The sequence below is a fragment of the Equus asinus genome, chromosome 24 (genome assembly GCF_041296235.1).
Source record: "Equus asinus isolate D_3611 breed Donkey chromosome 24, EquAss-T2T_v2, whole genome shotgun sequence".
NCBI classification, from domain to species: Eukaryota; Metazoa; Chordata; class Mammalia; order Perissodactyla; family Equidae; genus Equus; species Equus asinus.
In genome coordinates, this window is record NC_091813.1 from 16,011,247 (window position 1) to 16,031,250 (window position 20,004).

At 39.4% G+C, this 20,004-nt stretch overlaps 1 protein-coding gene across 5 annotated transcripts in view; it reads right to left on the reverse strand.

Annotated features, from left to right (window-relative positions):
- FILIP1 (filamin A interacting protein 1) overlaps positions 1-20,004 on the reverse strand; it is a 193,866-nt gene that overhangs the window by 103,563 nt on the left and 70,299 nt on the right. For 4 of the 5 annotated variants that reach the window (XM_014868640.3, XM_014868639.3, XM_014868638.3 and 1 more), the window contains exon 2: positions 11,079-11,357. In XM_014868640.3, coding sequence (XP_014724126.1) covers positions 11,079-11,351 — 273 coding nt within the window. In that variant the 5' untranslated portion in view covers positions 11,352-11,357. Of the gene's footprint in view, positions 1-11,078; positions 11,358-17,162; positions 17,278-20,004 lie in introns of all 5 variants that reach the window. The other variant, XM_070496413.1, reaches the window with a different exon arrangement.

Sequence of the window (20,004 nt, forward strand, 5' to 3'; positions counted from 1 at the left end):
TAAAGAGGACAGAAAAGTAGAATCATAGTATTATAGTAGGAATGTCATTGTAAATATTTGGGACCATTACTGTTAATTCAATAACATTATATATACTATGATACATATACTTTCTCTTTATAGTTCAAAGACTTTTGCAGACATTAAAAAACTAATCTTATGACTGCCTTATAGGGTATATAAATATTAGCACATTCCGAGATTAATTATCAGTTGCCAATAGACTAACAATGATGCGCTTAGCCCTTTTCTAGGTACAGAGAGGTGTATGAAAGAAGCAGAAGACATAACCCCTCCTCTCAGCTTGTTGCAGGCAACAGGTGTAAGTAAGTACCTAAAACACTTGGGAAATGTGTATGTATGGGATGCTATGGTTTACACTTATAGCAAAATAATGTAGGATTTCAGGATGGGTGAAAGACAGTGTTTTGGGAGGCAAGCAATTAGAAAAGACTTCACAGAGGAGGTATGCCTTCAGTGGTCTCTAAAAGAAATATTATGGTGGTTGGGGGAGAGATAAATGGGCGGAGCACAGAGGATTTTTAGAGCAGTGACAATACTCTGTGTGACGCTACAGTGGTAGATACATCTTATTATACATTTGTCCAAGCCCATAGAATGTATGACGCCAAGAGTGAACCCTAAGGTAAACTGCGGGCCTTGCATGATTATGATGTGTCAATGTAGATTCATCAGTGGTCACAAATGTCCCACTCTGGTGGGGGACACTGATAATGGGGAGGCTGTGCATGTGTAGGGGCAGAGGATATACGGGATATCTCTGTATCTTCCTCTCAATTTTGCTGTGATCCTAAAACTGCTCTAAAAAAAAGTAAAGTCTTTAATAAAAAAAAAGGAAAAAGAAATGTTGACTAGTGCATGAGGCAAGTATGGGTTAGAACAAGGACAAATACATGCTCTGAATTTTCCTAAGGAGTCCCAATTTCTGTCTTGTAAGTTCTCTTAAGGTGAAGGAAAAATAAAGAAACGTTAAAAAAACCACTGGGATTGTGATAGTGTTTGAGACTGCATGTGTGAGTGTATGTGTCAGAGTTGGGGAAGAATGTAGAGACTGTCTGATTGGATAGGAATGGTCACATTAGGGAACACTAAAGATGAGCTTTAATAGCTAAGGGGGAGCCTGTTAATAAACAGCTTTTGCAGACCAGTGTGAGCAATTTAGATTTAATCTGATAGGGTCTAGAGACCTCTTGTAAATTCCTAAGCAACAGCATGACATGATCAGAGAAACACTTCATAGAAAGGAGTCTGGCAGCAGTTATCTGCTGATCTTCTGGTCCACAACCTTCATATTTTTTAAGTGATTCAGACATGCTCTCCACTCCAAATCCTACCATCATCCCAGAAGGTTTCAATATTCATGTAGGAGATTTAGCCACTTTCCTAACTTTACCATTCCTTGACCTCATTAATTCCAATTGCCTTCGCTTCCACTCCCAGCACCACACCCAAGACCTTGCATTGGTTAAAACTCCACCACACAGAAAATTTAAGTGCAAATTGCCCAACTTCCAGTCTTTCAAGCCCTTTCATGCCCATCCTCCCATTGACCTGCTCATGCCTCCCAATATCTTTTCCTTGCTGGGCACTGTCTCACCAACACACTCCACTGTCCTTCACTTCATGCCTTCTGCTGCACCCACTCGGACAACTGCAGTCCTACATCCAGTGCTTTAAAATATATCTTCTCTTTTGGAACCCTCACACACTGCTGGTGGGAATGCAAACTGGTGCAGCCACTATGGAAAACAGTATGGAGATTCCTCAAAAAACTAAAAATAGAAATACCATATGACCCACCTGTCCCACTACTGGGTATCTACCCAAACAACTTGAAATCAACAATCCAAAGTAACACATGCACCCCTATGTTCATTGCAGCACTATGCACAATAGCCAAGACATGGAAACAATCCAAGTGCCCATGACTGATGGTTGAATAAAGAAGACGTGGTATATATACACAATGGAATACTACTCAGCCATAAAAAAACACAAAATCATCATTGTGAAATTTCAGTTGTTCAGTGCTTTTTGTCTGTCACCACACTACTAAGGTTGACTACCAACCTTTTGGACTCTTCACCACTTCCCCATAGGACTGGCATTCAAGACACATTGTTTTAGCCTTTTGCTTTTTAATAATCCTATGTTTCACTTAAAACCCAAAAATAGAGGAAAGCAACATGGTAATTTCAAAGGAGGAGGTCAATAAATTTCACAATGACGTAAACTATTATGAACTCAAATACAAAAAATCAAATATATATATCTCCCCTCTTACACTCAGGCTTCTAAATAGACTGGTGCCACCACAAACACATGGTCTCTGCTGGCTGAATCCTAGACTCCACTCATTAATGCTCCTATTTGTCCAAGGTCACCTTCCTGTAACATTCCCCTCAGCAACAGACGGCATGTACATAAATCATCCTTAAGACTACCACTTGGCCCAGGTCTTCTCATATTCAGCAGAACATAGCTTTGCCTCTTCTTTGCTGGGAAATCTGAGGCTTTTAGGGAGATCTCCATCACTGCCCACCCTCTGCTATAAATGTTCTCTTCATCCCCACCTATTCTTTCTCCTTCCCTCTGTCACAGAAGATGAAGGGTCTCCCTCCTTTTCAAGGGCAAACCCAAGGCCAGCCCCAAACCCTACAATTGATTCCCCCTCTCTTGCCTCCTCCAAAACTCTGATTCCTGAAAAATCCTTGCTGTTTCCTATATCCTTGACCTTGCTCCTTTCTGGCCGCATAACCCCTTAGCCCATAAACACACTAAAGTCTCTTTCATCATTAAAAACCCTCCCTTGACCTAAGTTTCCCTTCAGCTACTCTCCTGTCTTTCTCTTCCTTTCTTATCCTAAGTTCTCCAATAACATCTATATTGGCTAAGTGTAGTAGTCACAACAACCCCAGAAGGTAGGAGGTATAGCCATCATACAGATGGGAAGTAAACTGAGGCCCAGAGTCAACACTAATAGGGTTGACTACCAACCTTTTGGACTCTTCACCACTTCCCCATAGGACTGGCATTCAGGACACCCTGTTTTAGCCTTTTGCTTTTTAATAATCCCATGTTTCACTTAAAACCCAAAAGTAGAGGAAGGCAACATGGTAATTTCAAAGGAGGAGGTCAATAAATGTGTTCTAAGGACATACTCTGTGCCAGGCAAGTAATTTACTGCTATGCTGAAGAAAAGGGAAATTTGACTTCTTTGGCTGTGTCCAAAAGAACCAGAAAATCTGATTAACTCTTACAAAAAAAAAAAAAAAAGATTTTTAAATTCCTGGATTTTCAACAGAACATGTTACTCTATTTCTTTAACTTCCTTTCACTTCTCAACCCACTGAAAATAGGCTTAAACTCACTGAAACTGCTCTGGAAAATGTTCGCAATGATCTCCAGATTCACAAACCCAGGGAAAACCCTTCAATCGAACTTTCTGCTGATTTGACTGATGCAACTTCCTCTTCTTCTTGACAGTCTTGACTCCCTTGGCTTCCGCATCACTCCAGTCCCCTGGGATCCTCACACCCTCTGACTATTGTTTTTCAGATGTCGTATTTGTCATTTCCAAATGGAGGTGCAGTTTTACCTCCACCAAACAGTTCTCCACTGAAGCAAGACTATTCACTGATGAGTGTGACTCACACTTTCCCACCCTGTGTTTGAATCTTATCATGCCGGTCCCTATGCTCTTCTCCTCCTGTCCAAACCTATCAGTTCTTCAATGTCCAGTTCTTCAGTGAAGCTATCACTCATCTCCCGAGATTTTCATAATCTTTTCCTCCTTTGTACTCCTATACTTTGCATGGCAATTACCCTATAGAATATTCATTCCTGTACACCCTCATCTATTCCACCGGGTCATGAGCTCTTTCTTCATGACAGCTGTGATACGCAGTGCCTAAAACCATGCTTGGCGCACAGTAGAAGAGAAACAAGTAGTATTATTATTCATCTTTGCATTCTTCAGACCTCTAGCACAGCAGTGTTTCTTAAATATTGTAGGATCAATCAACTTAGAATTGGTTAATTAATGCCCTAAGAATGAATGAACTCTCTTGGTGAGAAAGAAGAGCAGACAGAGAGTTCACCCACAGTAGGTGGTGCAGAGGTAAAGAGAAACTAGTGAACAATATTAAAGAAGATGGCTAGGAACCTCAAAAGGACAGAATAGAGGAAAATTCTAACAACCCACAGGCATATTAACTATTTTGTAAATTATCTTGAAATACACCACTTTTTTCTGCCAGTCACTCAGGACAAAGATAGATTTCTCAATGTGTCCATGACTCTGTCTCTGACTTAGCCTGGAGAACATCAAAGCCAAATCGTACGGGGGTGCATTATCTAGTTACATTATGTGGTTTTCTCTAAGCCTCCTTACACACAGGGAGAAGAGAACTAACTCTAATGACAAAGGGGAAAATGATGAAACACAATTTGAGATTGGTTTTTCTAAACTGTATTCAAGTGGATACCTCAAGGGAATCTACTATAAAAAAAAATACCTACCTTTTTTTGCATCAAGAAAAACAATTAATTTGTATCCTGTTTTTGAGTCATTTTACAAGAATATCCTTCTGCCAAGTTTTCTGTATTATGGCTTTTTGATGTGAGTACCATTTCCTTTGAACTTTTGTCGTTTTTAGTACAGCCAAGTTGACTGGCTTCTTAAAGTGCTATTTTTGGACAAATACAAGGGGAAATTAATCACGGTGCCCAAATGATGGTCTGGGTGTACTATTTCATTATTTTCAGTTTAGTCTGGGAAATATGTAACCAGTTTTTCACCCAGAGAGTAAAAATGTTCCAATTTGTTAGAAAGTACTTGTTATTGGAAGCAGTCAGTGACAGAAGTGCAATAATGGAAACCATTCCAGCTCCTTCTATGCTGGCCAGTCACTGTGCTGAAACAGCAGGCCTGCATCTGCTGAGGTGTGGCTTGAAAAGTCTGGAAGATGCCCCTCTCCAAGACAAGGGACATGACATCACCAATTCTAGACAAGATTCCTTAGAATGCAAAAATCCCAGGGAAGGGCAACTCCATTTCTCAAATACGTCCATTAAAGGTGTATTTTAAGGGTTCACTGAATACCTGGACTGGCAAACACAACAGCAATTTGCAAATTTTTCAAAGAGCCAATGCTAACAATAAAGGTCATGCTATTTATAATGTTGGTTTGATCAATTCCCAAAGATCACACAACAGGTTTCAAAGGTGGCAAGCCACTGGTACCAGAAAACACACAGAACAGTCTATAGTGTCTAAAACTCTGGATATGGAGTTGGAGAGAATGACAGAGATCAAAAGGGAGTCAGAGAAAGAGAAAATTAACCTCAAAAGCTTGAGTGACCCCCCATCTCCTCCTCCCCAAGTCACTTCCAGGGTACTTCTCCTAAAGGCAGACTTGATCTCAGTCTTATCTCCCTAATATCATTAGAAGTCCTTTTCTCTGTGTGTCACCCTACTTCTTTTGACCAGTAGTTCCAGTCCCCCAAAATCTAAGCTGTCACACAACTCCAGGGCATAATCCTCCTAGAGTAGTGAGTACAAAGACCTCCAAATCTGTATAGCAACTAGCCTATGGCCACGTGGCACCCCTGCCTTCTCCCGTTTTCTCACTATCCAGATCACAGCGAACTTCAAGGCTCAGATCATATTCAACCTTCTTGATGTGAAAGAAATAGTACTCAATTTCTCTTACTTAAAAACTCTCATCTTATCACAAAATGGCTTTGGTCCCAGAGTTCACAATGGGAGTTTACTTGAAAGAAATTCTGAAGACAAAGAATAAATATAAAGATCCTGGAGCCCACCCTTGAACATCCCCAGAGAGTAAATGATAAAATGGGAGGGACATTGGACTGAGAGACAGTGTTGGGTATAGAGCAAATGTAACTAAATTGCCGTGCAACCTTGGGCAAGTCACAAAGTTTGTGTGAATATCAGTTTCACATTTGTAATATAAAGGAGGTAGATAAGCCACCTCAAAGATGCCTGTCTGAACAAAATATTGGCAAACCAAATACAGCAATACATTAAAAGGATCATACTCCATGATCAAGTGGGATTCATACTAGAGACACAGGGATGGTTCAACATCTGCAAATCAATCAATGTGATACACCACATCAACAAAATGAGGAATAAAAACCACATAATCATCTCAATAGATGCAGAGGAAGTATTTGACAAGATTCAGCATCGATTTATGATAAAACTCTCAAGAAAATGGGGATAGAAGGAAAGTATCTCAACATAATAAAGGCCATATATGACAAAGCCACAGCCAACATCATATGTAATGGTGAAAAACTAAAAGCCATCCCTGTGAAAACAGAAACAAGACAAGGGTGTCCACTCTCACCACTCCTATTCAACATAATACTGGACATTTTTACCATAGCAATTAGGCAAGAAAAAGAAATAAAAGGAACCCAACAATTTGGAAAGGAAGAAATGAAACTCTTGCTGTTTGCAGATGACACAATTCTGTATATAGGAAACTCTAAAGAATCCACCAGAAAACTATTAGAAAAAATCAACAACTACAGCAAAGTTGAAGGGTACAAAATCAAGCTAAAGAAATCAGTTGCATTTCTATACAACAAAGACAAACTAGCAGAAAGAGAAGTCAAGAATACAATCCTATTTATAATCGCAACAAAAAGAATAAAATATCTAGGAATAAATTCAACCAAGGAGGTGAAAGACCTATACACTGAAAACTATAAGACATTATTGAAAGAAATTGAAGAAGATATAAAGAAATGGAAAGACATTCCACGTTCATGGATTGGAAGAATAAATATAGTTAAATTGTCCATATTACCTAAAGCAATCTACAGATTCAATGCAATCCCAATCAGAATCCCAATAACATTCTTTACAGAAATAGAACAAAGAATCTTAAAATTTACATGGAACAACAAAAGACCTCAAATAGCCAAAGCAATCCTGAGAAAAAAAGAACAAAGCTGGAGACATCAAAATCCTTGACTTCAAAATATACTACAAAGTTATAGTAATCAAAACAGCATGGTACTGGCACAAAAACAGATGCATAGATCAATGGAACAGATTTAAAAGCCCAGAAATAAAACCACACATCTATGGCCAGTTAATCTTTGACAAAGGAGCCAAAAACATACAAGGAAGAAAAGAAAGTCTCTTCAATAAGTGGTGTGGGGAAAACTGGAGAGCCACATGCAAAAGAATGAAAGTAGACCATTATCTTGCACCATACACAAAAATTAATTCAAAATAGGTTAAAGACTTGAATGTAAGACCTGAACCCATAAAACTCCTAGAAGAAAATATAGGCAGCACACTCTTTGACATTCATCTTAGCAGCATGTTTTCAAATACCATGTCTACTCAAGCAAGGGAAATAAAAGAATAAAATAAGTGGGACTACATTAGATTAAAAAGCTTCTGCAAGGCAAAGGAATCCATGAACAAAATGAAAAGACAACCTACAGATGGGAGAAAATATTTGCAAATCATATATCTGACAAGGAGTTAATTTCCAAAATATATAAAGAACTCAGACAACTCAACAACAACAAAACAAACAAATCAATCAGAACACGGGCAGAGTATATGAACAGACATTTCTCCAAAGGCAATATACAGATGGCCAACAGGCATATGAAAAGATGTTCAATATCACTAATTATTAGGGAGATGCAAATCAAAACTACATTTAGATATCACCTTACACCTGTCAGAATGGCTATAATTACCAAGACGAAAAATAACAGATGTTGGAGAAAAGGGAACTCTCATACACTGCTGGTTGGAATGCAAATTGGTGCAGTCACTATGGAAAACAGTACGGAGATTTCTCAAAAAATTGAAAATAGAAATATCATACAATCCAGCTGTCCCACTACTGGGTATTTATCCAAAGATCTTGAAATTAACAATACAAAGAGATTTATGCACCCCTTTGTTCATTGCAGCATTATTCACAATAGCCAAGATGTGGAAGAAACTCAAGTGCCCTTCTAAGGATGAATGGATAGAGAAGATATGGTGTATATATATATACACGATGGAATACTACTCAGCCATAAAAAAAGATAAAATCGTCCCACTTGCAACAACATGGATGCACCTTGAGGGTATGATGTTAAGCGAAATAAGCCAGCCAGAGAAAGACAAATACTACATGATTTTGCTCATATATGGAAGATACACAAACATGCGGACCAAGAGAACAGATTAGTGGTTACCAGAGGGGATGGGGGCTGGGGGTGGGCGAGACGGGTAAAGGGGCACATTTATACGGTGAAGGACAAAAATTAGAGTACTGGGGGGCTGGCCCCGTGGCCGAGTGGTTAAGTTCGCGCGTTCTGCTGCAGGCGGCCCAGTGTTTCGTTGGTTCGAATCCTGGGCGCGGACATGGCACTGCTCATCAGACCACGCTGAGGCAGCGTCCCACCTACCACAACTAGAAGAAGCCACAACGAAGAATATACAACTATGTACCGGGGGGCTTTGGGGAGAAAAAGGAAATAATAAAATCTTTAAAAAAAAAAAAATTAGAGTACTGGTGGTGAGCACAGTACAGTCTATGCAGAAATTATAAATAATAATAATATACACCTGAAATTATACAGTGTTATAAACCTTTATGGTTTCAATAAAATAGCTGAAGAAAAAGCAATTTCAAAAAAAAGATGTCTGTCTGACCCAATCTTTTGTAGAACCGTAGAGCGCCACCTCTGGAGTAAGGCATCTGTGTCACATAGAGCCACTCCCACAAAGGGAGACCACCTTTGGAGGCCTGGGAGACAGCTCACTTAATGCTCGTCCACGTCAAGCTGAATGGCGTACAGGCCTCAGCTGGGCTACCTTATCTCACAAGGCATATTCCTGCCTCTCCTCTCAGCACTAGATCTTTAGACAGATTTTTCTTCCTCATCTCTAGCCTGGCAAACCTGGCACATTTTCACCAGCCCACGCACATTTGCTAATGCCAACTGATTCCCACTCTTACCTACAACACACTTACCTCTCATATGACAGTGCTAATAAAGGACAAGTGTCTGCTATAAAAACATATGTCTACAGCACTCTTTTTAAAAAATTTAATATTGCAAAATTTGCATTGATAAGTACATATACTTACAGGTATATGTATGTGCATACAAATACATGGGGATCAGTTATTTGCTTTGCAAATGAATTCACACGCAATTCATTAAAATACCAGGTCGTTAATTTCTCTTTTCCATCACTGCCTCACCCCCAAATATCTTACAGTTTTTAGTTAGTTAGTGCTCCTCAGGAATACATCCACTGTGTAAGGTGAGGTGTCCTGTATTCATAAAGCTTAATGGAAAGCAAAATGCATTTCTTTGGAGTCTTCTGGCTAATTTCTTTAATGTCCTGGGTGTGTGGGGCTTATATTTTCATGCTTAGGCTCTGGAACTCTATCCGGCAACACCATGAACATAAAAGTCACATGAACCGTTAATACCTTCCAGAATACACTATGATATAACAGCTGGCTACAGAAATTACAGTCTGGAAGAGCCATGGGCTTCACGCAAGCCACCATGGCTGGAAAGAAGTGATCTGATGACATTGCTGTGTGACGATCTCAAAGGCGACATTTAGACCTTCCACTCAGGTCAACAGCTGTTGGCTGGGGCAGCTTAAAAAGCAGGAGTAATATATTCTACCTCCCTGCACAATAAACATCAACAGACAAAAGATTAACCACATTTCTGTGAGTGGCAAAGCTAATTTTAGCAATGATGGCACTCTGGAAAATGTCATCTTTTGCTATGAAATGAAATGTGATTTTTCTCAGCCCGTAAATGGTAAGCTCAAAGGTTTGTTCGTTTTTTTAATTTGAGTTTCATGTGTTTTCTATTTCTCTTTACCCAAGCGTTTCCTTATATGTATGCACACAGACGAGAACAGCAACAGGTCAGGCTAGCCAACAAAAGTGTAGGGTCGGTTGCAAGTAATCTCTCTAATGCTAACAGCAGCAGTGAGCTAACAGAGGTTTCACCTCATGCAATTGTTAGTCTTCCCCTAGAAGCTTGTGCAAGCTGAGAACCTAATAAAAACAAAATGGAAAACAGCAACTCCACTTGTAAGTCGGCCGCTCCTCCAAAAAGAAAAGTTTTTCTTTTCCCACTTCCAGAAATACAACTGCCCAGGGCTCAGAAACTCAGAAGAATTCCAACTCTCTCCTGGATCCCTAAAAACATACACGTAATGGGGAACCTGGCTCATGGCAGCTTGAGAAGGTTGGTGATGGTGGCCAGTGGAAAAAGCACTAGACCGAGAATCAGGACGCCTAACGTGAGGTCTGAACAAATGCTTAGTCTTTCTGGGCCTCAGTTTCCTCATTATAAAATACAGATGATACCCACACTTTTATTGAGATTGAATGAGATAATATGCTTGAAAATGCTCTGTGAAAGTATTAGGTTCTTCACAATGCAATGCTGTGCTTATCTGTGTGCATCTCAACTCCTATGATATTGTTGAAAAGTAAAGCTGAAAGTTATGAAAAAACAAGAAAAGAGTAAGTCTGGTTTTAACAAAGCCTTCTTTCTCTTTCCCTCTCATTCTCTCTCCCTCGCTCTTTCCCTCTATCTCTATATCTCTCTTTTACTCCACCTTCTGCAAAAAACAAAAGTAACAATTGACCTTAACTCTGACGTTTAATAATCATGACTTTTCTGCGGTTTTCAGTCACGGCCAATGGCTAAATTAGATAACCTCATCGATTACTTACTGCTAGATACAGGGGCCTGTGCTAAATTATTACCAAAATCATATCATAAATTTTCTGCTCCTAGAGAAGCTTGAAGTTGGAATCAGCATCTATTCATTTTTTCATTCATTCAACAAATATTTATTCAGTGCAAACTTGTGCCAGGCACGATGGATTTAGAAAGGAATAAGAAAAACAGCCCCTTTCCGCATGGAGTTCCCAATCCAGTGAGGGAGACAGGTTCATAGTCTCTTATTTTATAGCCTTGAGACTAGAAACGCGATAGCTGAGAACATTCCACTCTACCTGCAGCTCCCCTTCCATGATGCTGAGCAGCTGGATGAGGTCTTCTTTGGATAACTCCAAGGATTTCTTGTTCTTCCGTTCGCTTTCTCCACATGGTTTTTGGTGTCGTTTGACAGTTCCTGAGGCCATGACATCCTCCTCCTTTCTGTTGGATTTGTTCTTCTCTTTCGCATCCTCTGAGAGGCTTTTACCAGCATCACTGATGATGGAGGGCTTGGGGCAGGAGATGTGCCCGTTGGATGAACTGTCGCCACCCTGGTTTCGGGATCTCATTCCCACCTACGACACAAGGAAAAGATAAGATGTTTTTGTCACCATTGAAATTATTTTTGTGTAAATAGTTAGAAACTTATAGAAACTTTATACTACCACCAATCAAGAAATAACAAAAGATCAGTCCCGGTTAGCTTCCTTATAGCTGTAATGAATGTGTCCTTGAAATCTTCAGGAAAAGGCTTTGATGGTCCTCAGGAAAAAGTGAAAATCTGATTCTAACCTAACAACATCTCAAACCAAATGATCGAGGTCAACATCAGCAGTGCGAAGTCCTACTGATGGCATGAATCTTTGATATGATGTGATAAGAATGGCACTTTATCTTTGTGGTCTTCCTCCCCCAAGACATTACCCAAGTCTAACAATGAGAAAAACATCAGACAGGTCCCAACTGAAAGAGAATCTACAAAATTCCTGACCAGTAATCTTTAAAACTATCAAGCTCATCAAAAACAAGGAAAATCTGAGAAAGTGTCACAGCCAAAAGGAGCCTGAGGAGACATAATGACTAAATGTAATAAGGTGTCCTGGAGGGGATCCTGGGGTAGAAAAAAGACGTCAGGGAAAAACCGAGGAAATACGAATAAAGCATGGACTTTAGTCAATAATAATGTATCAATATTGGTTCATTAATTATAACAAATGTACCATACTTATGTAAGAGGTTAATTACAGAGGAAACTGGGTGTGGGGTATATGGGAACCCCCAGTCTTATCTTTGCAATAATTCTGTTAATCTAAAGCTGTTGTAAAACTAAAAGTCTATTTTTTTTAAAGTGATTCTAAATTAAGTCTATCAGACAAATCAAACCTCAAACCCTGCCAGGAACCAGCTGGAAGTCAAGATGTGCAGACAAATCCCCATGGGGTGAGGGGGCTTGACAGGGAGAGAAGCACAAGGCAAAGCAAGGGGAAGGGGGCTGTGTCATTTTTAGTGATGTGGAATTCTACTCTTCCAGAGCATCTTCCTCAAAATTAGGGCTTTTGATGTCAGTCATTTACAGAAACAAGAAACAAGAATACGAAACAAGGAACTGGGGAAAACAGATCAATTTCAAAATCAAAATTTACAAATAAAGAAATAATAAAATAAAATAGTAAAAGAAAGAAGACAAAGCAGTCCCATGGGGAGCACAGTCGAGTCATTCCATGATGAATGCGTTACAGAGTCTCCGTCCATCTCCGTGCAAAAGAACACGACCAGCAGGTAGGTTACAAACACATCCGACTAAAGGGCTGGGCCTGCAAGTGCTGTAGAAAGAGCTACAATAGCCTGGGGGGCTGTGCTACAGAATGTGCCTAAACCCTTATAGTAGCTTAATGCGTGGGCTTATTTAAAACTCACTGCATAAACAGTCCTTTCCTTGAACAGCTAAGCAGCAAGAATTTCATTAGTCATGCCAGATAAAATACAGGGACTTTGTTTTCTGAAAGTAAATTTCCTTTATGAATGCAACCATACGTAAGAAACTAAGAAGGGGCCGGCCTGGTGGCACAGCGTTTAAGTTCTCCCACTGTGCTTTGACAGCCTGGGGCTCGCCAGTTGGGATCCTGGGCATGTCAAGCCATGCTGTGGCAGGTGTCCCACATACAAAATAGAGGAAGATGGGCACGGATGTTAGCTCAGGGCCAGTCTTCCTCAAAAAAAAAAGAAGAAGAAGAAACTAAGGAAAGCTTTCAAAACACTAGATTTATAATAGAAAGATGAATACAGTGTGATGTTCCTTTCATATAGTGAACATTCAATTCTTCCAACAAATCCTGAAATCTACATTCATACTCCTTTTGAAGTGAACTCTGATAACCAAAAGGACCCTTTTGTGTATGTGTGAACTTTCTATAGCACCCTAACTTTGAACAACATAAACCGGAAAAGTGCTCCTTAACACTGGCACCCTGTTTTCTGGTTCACTCAGTGATTCATTCTTGGATTTTAGACCATCTTTTTGTGCTTCTCTGGTGAACCAAGAATGGATGTCTCTTTGCAATAGTATCCAGAGCACATCAGAGCAGGCCTACTGTCTTTCATCACAGCCTGTTTGTGGGCAGAGCGGGCTGACTTATGCCTCAAGCCAAAAAAAAGGCAGGATGGATAGAAAGTTTCAGGTTTAACTCTTGACCTGTTACACATCACACCCGAGACATATGGGCTTCCGAGAGTGAGCAGTGACTCCCTGCGACTCCATACCACATGCGAATTCCTCTCATCTGAAACAATTTTCTCTACAAGATCTTAAGGCTCTTTGGGATGGTACATCAAATATTGATTTGACAACTTCAATTTAGATCGTGCGTTAATGGAAGTTCCAGACAATAGTTCCCAAAGCATAGGAAGAGAGGGGGTGATGTTTTAAACTCAAACACAGGCTGAATCACACACGGCGTTTGTATCTGACTGTATCACGTGTTTGTGTCTCATTTCCCTGTTTTCTATGCCTTTTATAGGAGCTATAGCATTAGGATATTCCTAAAACAGGACAAATGCATAACGACCTATATGTTACATGCATTTACTCAATCAACTATATGTGCAAACACACAGAAAGTGGAGTCTACTTAGTACCAACTCTTTATATTTAGTTCTTTTTAAAAATTTCAGTCTGATATTAACATTTTAAAACAACTTTTATTGTAGTATGAATAGCTTTTCAGAATTAACAGAATTAGATTAATTAATGAACATTGATTACAGGGTTAATTATGGAATTTATGACTTTAATTAATTACAGAAAAACTCCACACATTTTAGAATTATCTAATTATTTTATATCTCTAATCAGGCCAAACGATTGAGTTCCCTATTCTCTTCCACATTAATTCACTTTGGCTGATGGAAAATCTCCCGTGCCAGACCCATGATGGTAATTCTGTCTTAGCAAATGTTTTTCTTCTGTGACACTGAAATTTCCCATTAATTGCTTCTCCTCTGACATGTGCACATGGATTTGAGTCCTTTCTCAGTGATCCAAATAGTATCTACTATCTTTATCTCCACAACAAAGTCAATAGTCAGCACCTGTTCTATCTCAGGAATGCAGAAGTACTCAGAGATAGCAAACTCGTCAAGAAATATTTTAGGAAAGAATTAGACAACATGTACGAGGGAGAAAAACATAATTTCTCAACAGTGAAGCCAAGTCTGCCATCAGTGATGTCCACTTCAAGTCACTTTATCCTATTTTGTAGGGAGAAAATGTCCAGACAGTAATGGACTTCCACGTGTCACATTCAGTGACATTCAACACTTCCTTATTCTGACAGCTCTCACACACTGTTTCTGAAGCGCTACACAGTGTGACCAGCATTTCACATACAGCATCTCATTTAAATTAGTATTCGCATCAAGCCTATGAAGTAGATGCTCTTATTCTTACTTACAGGTGAGGCCACTGAGGTGCGGCCTCTCTTTAAAGAGATTAAATATCTTTTTCTGGATCACACAGATCCTCCTCATGAATAGAAGAGCTAGGATTTGAACCCAGGTCTGACTCCAAATACCTACTCACTGTGTACATGGCTTTCCTCTAAGTTGGAGGGGTGCGGGGGGTGGGGGAAACACTCTATAAGTCGAATGATCCACAAAAACTTCCAAATGCTTACTAAGATAGTTTTTTACTTCATACTACAGAGCTGGAGAAACCCATTCATGTCTTCCTCCATAGACACTCTTGAAAAACTCACACAGCAATTGAAATTAGGTTGCTAAGCAAAAATACTTTTTCCAAAATCATTAACCTGCTTCAGAACTTGTAAAGTGATGAATCATTTAAAAATCTTCCTGAGACGCAACCTAGCCAATTATTAAGGATATAGGTTATGAAAACAGGATACAAAATCTGAACAAGGACCATCACAGACTTATTGTGTTAAAAGGCCCGGAGCTGAACAATAGTAAATGTTTAATCAGAGTTGGCCAAATCCTGCACTTTGTGCTTAGAGGAGTGGCAGGCAGGTAACAGGAAAGGCTGCTGGTCGTCTGTAGGCTTCTCAATAGTTGACTATTATGGCTGCAAGTGTGGGACATGCAGATAACAAACTCCTTGAAAGAAGCCAAAAATGTCTTTGCTTCATCTCAGTGTTTAGCCTCTAAGCAAAGTTCTCCTCAACAAAAAGCTGTAAATAAACTGAACATTCACGTCAGATCTGAAACCTTTTTTTTGAATCTATGTTATTTGGGGTGCAGAATCTTTTTAATAAGCAAATTATCCTACCTTAGTTCTTGACATACACTTACTTTTCCTTTTGTAATAATTAGTCAGCAGTACTTTACATGGAATTTGCTGACTAGGGTGTGAAGAAAGGAAGGACCAAATGTTATTCCCAACCTGTGTCTTTTAGTTATGGTCACCTCTCCTCTTCATTTTTTCCCTGCATCTATTGGGCAATAACCAGAGCATAGTGTTAGGTGAAAGATATCCTAGGAATCAGAAAACGTTTATAAAGACTTCGAGTCATTTATGCTGAACTAACAAGTATTTCTAGAGTATTTGAACAAGCACAAAGAAAAGGACAGAGAAAGAAGTCGACATCAATGACACACCCATTCTAGCCCTGATCTTCATCAGCTCTGGCAAATCTTGGCCTTGAGTCTTCCCTCCCACCCTCACTGCTGATCTCGCCTCCTTCAGCCTTGTCTCTTCGTGTTACAATTCAACATGGATCGCAATACTGCATCCCTACCATCAACAAAAACTTCCTTTCCTGCATAAATTAGGTTTTGGCATCTTTCCTGTGCTTCTCAAATACCCCACCCCTGTCTGTTCCTGTTTTATTTTATCAACATACTTTTTCAAGAACTTACCTAGTGCATCGAGTGAGGTGTCACAATAATTTTATTTACATAATTTATATTTTTAAATTACTTTATAGAATTTTAAGGAAAAAGTATAGTACACGGTAAAAAAGGAAAGCACATAATTACAGAAAGCCCACTTTTTACATTGTAGCCTGGCAAAAGGCCTGCTCCCAGTGGGGCTTCAGAACACCAGCATGGAGCTGTCCTGATTCTCTCTCTCGGACATAAATGACAATACCCAAAGCAACCAAAACGCAAGGCAAAAGAAAACATCTGTTCCAGTTTTATGTGAATTTTAAGATGTACAAGAACAATCAACTCAACTGGTTTATTCTCTATCAATGCCAGATTATTCTCTCTGCATATCTTAATTACTCGGTCAAGTCTAGTTATAATTATCCCAACTCAGGAAATGTTCACACATTTCTCATGAGATTATCATTCATTCTAATGGCACAAACTGTTTACAAATGTTCCTAGGTTTGCCCTTAAATTTTCCTTACTGTTTTCTTTCATATTCTTCGTCCTATTTATGCAGCAAACCATGTTAAATGATTTTTCATTTCTCATTATCTACACTCATAAAATCCTCAAAATAACCAAGGTTTTTGTTTGTGTAAGGCATTTTCTAGATCTATCCAGACCAACTGAAAAGTCTTCTAATAATTTCACGTAATATTAGAATTCAAGAAAGGGGATTCTCCTGGAGTCACTGCAGTGATGTTGCAGTCAAAATTCAAGGAAAATATTATAGCTGTGGCAAAATAGAAAAATATTATTTTACCCTAGCCTAAAACTCTGGTGAAATGTTTTATGAAGTTCTGTTTAATATCGTTCAAGGAAGATAATGGCAGACTTAGAAAAAGTTTTCAGGAAAAAAACCCCAAAAAAATAACAAGAGAATAGATCAGGGAACTGCCATGAAATAAGAAATCTTTTTAAACTAGACACTGAGCCTGAATGAATTTGGGGGTTTTAAAACTTTGAATATAAAATTGGGTGACCTCTCTTACCAAAATTTTGATGAAAAGGGGTATCAGTTGACCTCTTTAAACTCATTTCCAGCATCCATGACAGGGTTTTGGGGTGTTTTTTTTCTTTTTTACTTCCTTCGCAGAAATAAAGCTACTGTCAATTATATAAAAGAGAAAGCATTTAACTATCTAGAAATATACTATTATATAAAGCAGTGATGACATAATGACGTAACATTTTTTTCTGGCATTTTCAACATTAGTGACTCATTCTTGAACCTCAAATACATTTTAAATATTTTTATATTTATAATACTTTATTCTTGTAATTCTGATGTTACTATTCTGCTAGACACAGTATACAATACATAGTCATCGATTACGTAAGAAGAGTAAGGCCCTCAAATTTACATGATTAAGACAACTCTTTAGATTTCTAGTAAATTTTACTTATATTCTTTCTGCTTGACCACTATAATTTTTTCAAACATTTTTATAGTACCTGTAGCCTCTGAAGAATATCACCATTTAGCTTAATTAAAGTTACTGAATACTTTTTTTATCATCTGACAGAAAGCAGCTCTCTGGGAAAGTACCAGCCTCCTGGCTAGCTGGGACGAGAATTCCTTCCTGCATTTCCTCACTCTTACAAAGGCCCAGCTCCAGAATTGTGTAAGAATCAGGCATTTCCCTTCCACTAACAAAAGACAGCTATCTGTAGCCAGAAAGACAAGAAAGACAAATATCTTAGAGTTTATCTCAGCAGTCTATATTTGATGCATTACTTTTAAATATTACCTCTATTCACAATAATTACAGCTGACATTTACTAAAGAGCTTATTATGTTCTGAGCATTCGGTTAAGCATCTGACATATACGGTATCACCTCATGAAATCCTGACCCCCATCTCTAAAGCAGGTACTATAACTATTCCCTCTTACGAAGTTAAGGAAAGTGAAGCTTAGAGAGATTTAGACATTTGCCCAGCATAATATGGCCAGTACGCGGGAAAGCCTGAACCAGGACGTGGGCCTGTGTGGATGCTCCGTGTGGAAGGGGAAATTGAATGGAAGCTTTGACCACCGTACGAGAACTGCTGCAGCACAGCCGAATTCGTCAGCCTTCCATGGGCTGAAATGAGCTGGTCACGGGGTAGAGCACCCACCAGCTGGCGTCAAGCTGCGATCATCAATACAGAGTCCTACTGCTCCAGGAGATTCTTTCTCTCGTTTCCCTTTGTGTGATACCTTATTCTTCTAAGACCACGTTCTCTTCCTCCATTGCCCCCTCAAACTGCCTTTCTACTTCTCATGGCTTGAGGTCTCCCAAGGAGCTGGACAGCAACTGCTCTCGAAGCTTTGACTTCTGACTTTTTGAATTGGAAAAGTCACTAAGACTCCAGAAACGTAACAATTGTTATATGGCTGGATATGAATTGAACTGATTTTTTAAATAAGGCAAACTAAGAAAAATTCTAGTTTGTGCAGTAGCTGATTATTCCAGTAAGCCTACTGTACAAAACTTTCTGTTAAAACAGTTTGTCTTTATGCAGCAAATATTCTATTACATTTTCAAGAAATGTGAGGCAAATCACAGTTGCTGGTCAATGTTAATGAGATGGACTAACCTCGTCGAGGAGAAAAACGAGCAGTGATCTGCATGCTATCACTGCTTCACGCTGACAAGGGACACAATGAAATGCTGCACAGCTCACCCCATCCACTTGCTGACATGACTGCACGTGCTCTAACTGCCGGCACGTATGTCGACTGTATTCAGGTGTCCTTTAAATGCCTTTTCTTTTAAATCTCTAGGCCACTTCTTAACATACAAGAACTTAAAATCAGTTGTAATATATGGAGTCATGGGTTGTGTCTGTTTTGAACTCCTCCTGACATCTGTCTTATCTAATTGTCTCTGAGCGTCCCTTGTCTTGGGTTAGATCAGAATATAGTAAGCCTAAATTGAAAACAGAAAACAGAGCAGGGCAGAGCTTTATAAACCAAGCAAGGAGTGAAGTAAAAATTATTCCTGTTGAAACACAGTCTATGAATGCAAATGAAGCTGCCTGATTGTCAAAGATGTTTGTCTGAAGTTAGACTCATCATTCTGATACTGTGTGAAGAGGCTGTGAATTCTATATCAATCAACCAATCTTCATAAACGCAGTTGCTATGTGAATGCAAAGGTTGGCGTTAACAGTAAAGAAGAGAACTTTGCAATTAGCTAATTAAGGTATATTAGGAATTTAATTTATCTACAGCGCCATGCTTCCACAGTGCAGAAGTTTCAGACTCAGTGTGTGCGCAGGAATTACGTAAGAAGTCACTACCTTTTGGAATAAGTTTTTCAAACACACAGTGGCCCTTAGGCATCTCTCTTCTCACCCTCCAGCTGTCCTACCTCAGCATGTCACCCAGCCCCACCGTGAACCTTAGCGTGTCCCATGACCTCACACCTCAACATCCCTAACATTTGTTTTCCTGACATGCTGAATCCTCCTGGAGACCTTTGCCCTTAACCCTGAGCAATCCCAAAAGGCGCGTCCCCACCCGCTAGCCCCAAGCTCACTTATTCTGTAATCCCGGGCAAGTCACTTAAACTCACAGTTTTTCCATCTGTAAAATGAGGACAATGATGCCTGTTCCATTCCCTGTGTGTATGTGAAATCACAATGCCTGTCTACCCTGTATGAATGTGAGAGTATTTACTGCAGGAGTAAGGCAGGAAGCACTCATCGGTGGCAGATTAACTGTTAGAGTCATCACCCACCTGCCAGCACCTCCATACAGGTACCAGTAGAGACAAAGATGCGTTGTTTTCAGCTGTGACTGTTTAGCACAGGGGTCAGCAAACTTTTTCTGTAAAGGGGTAATATT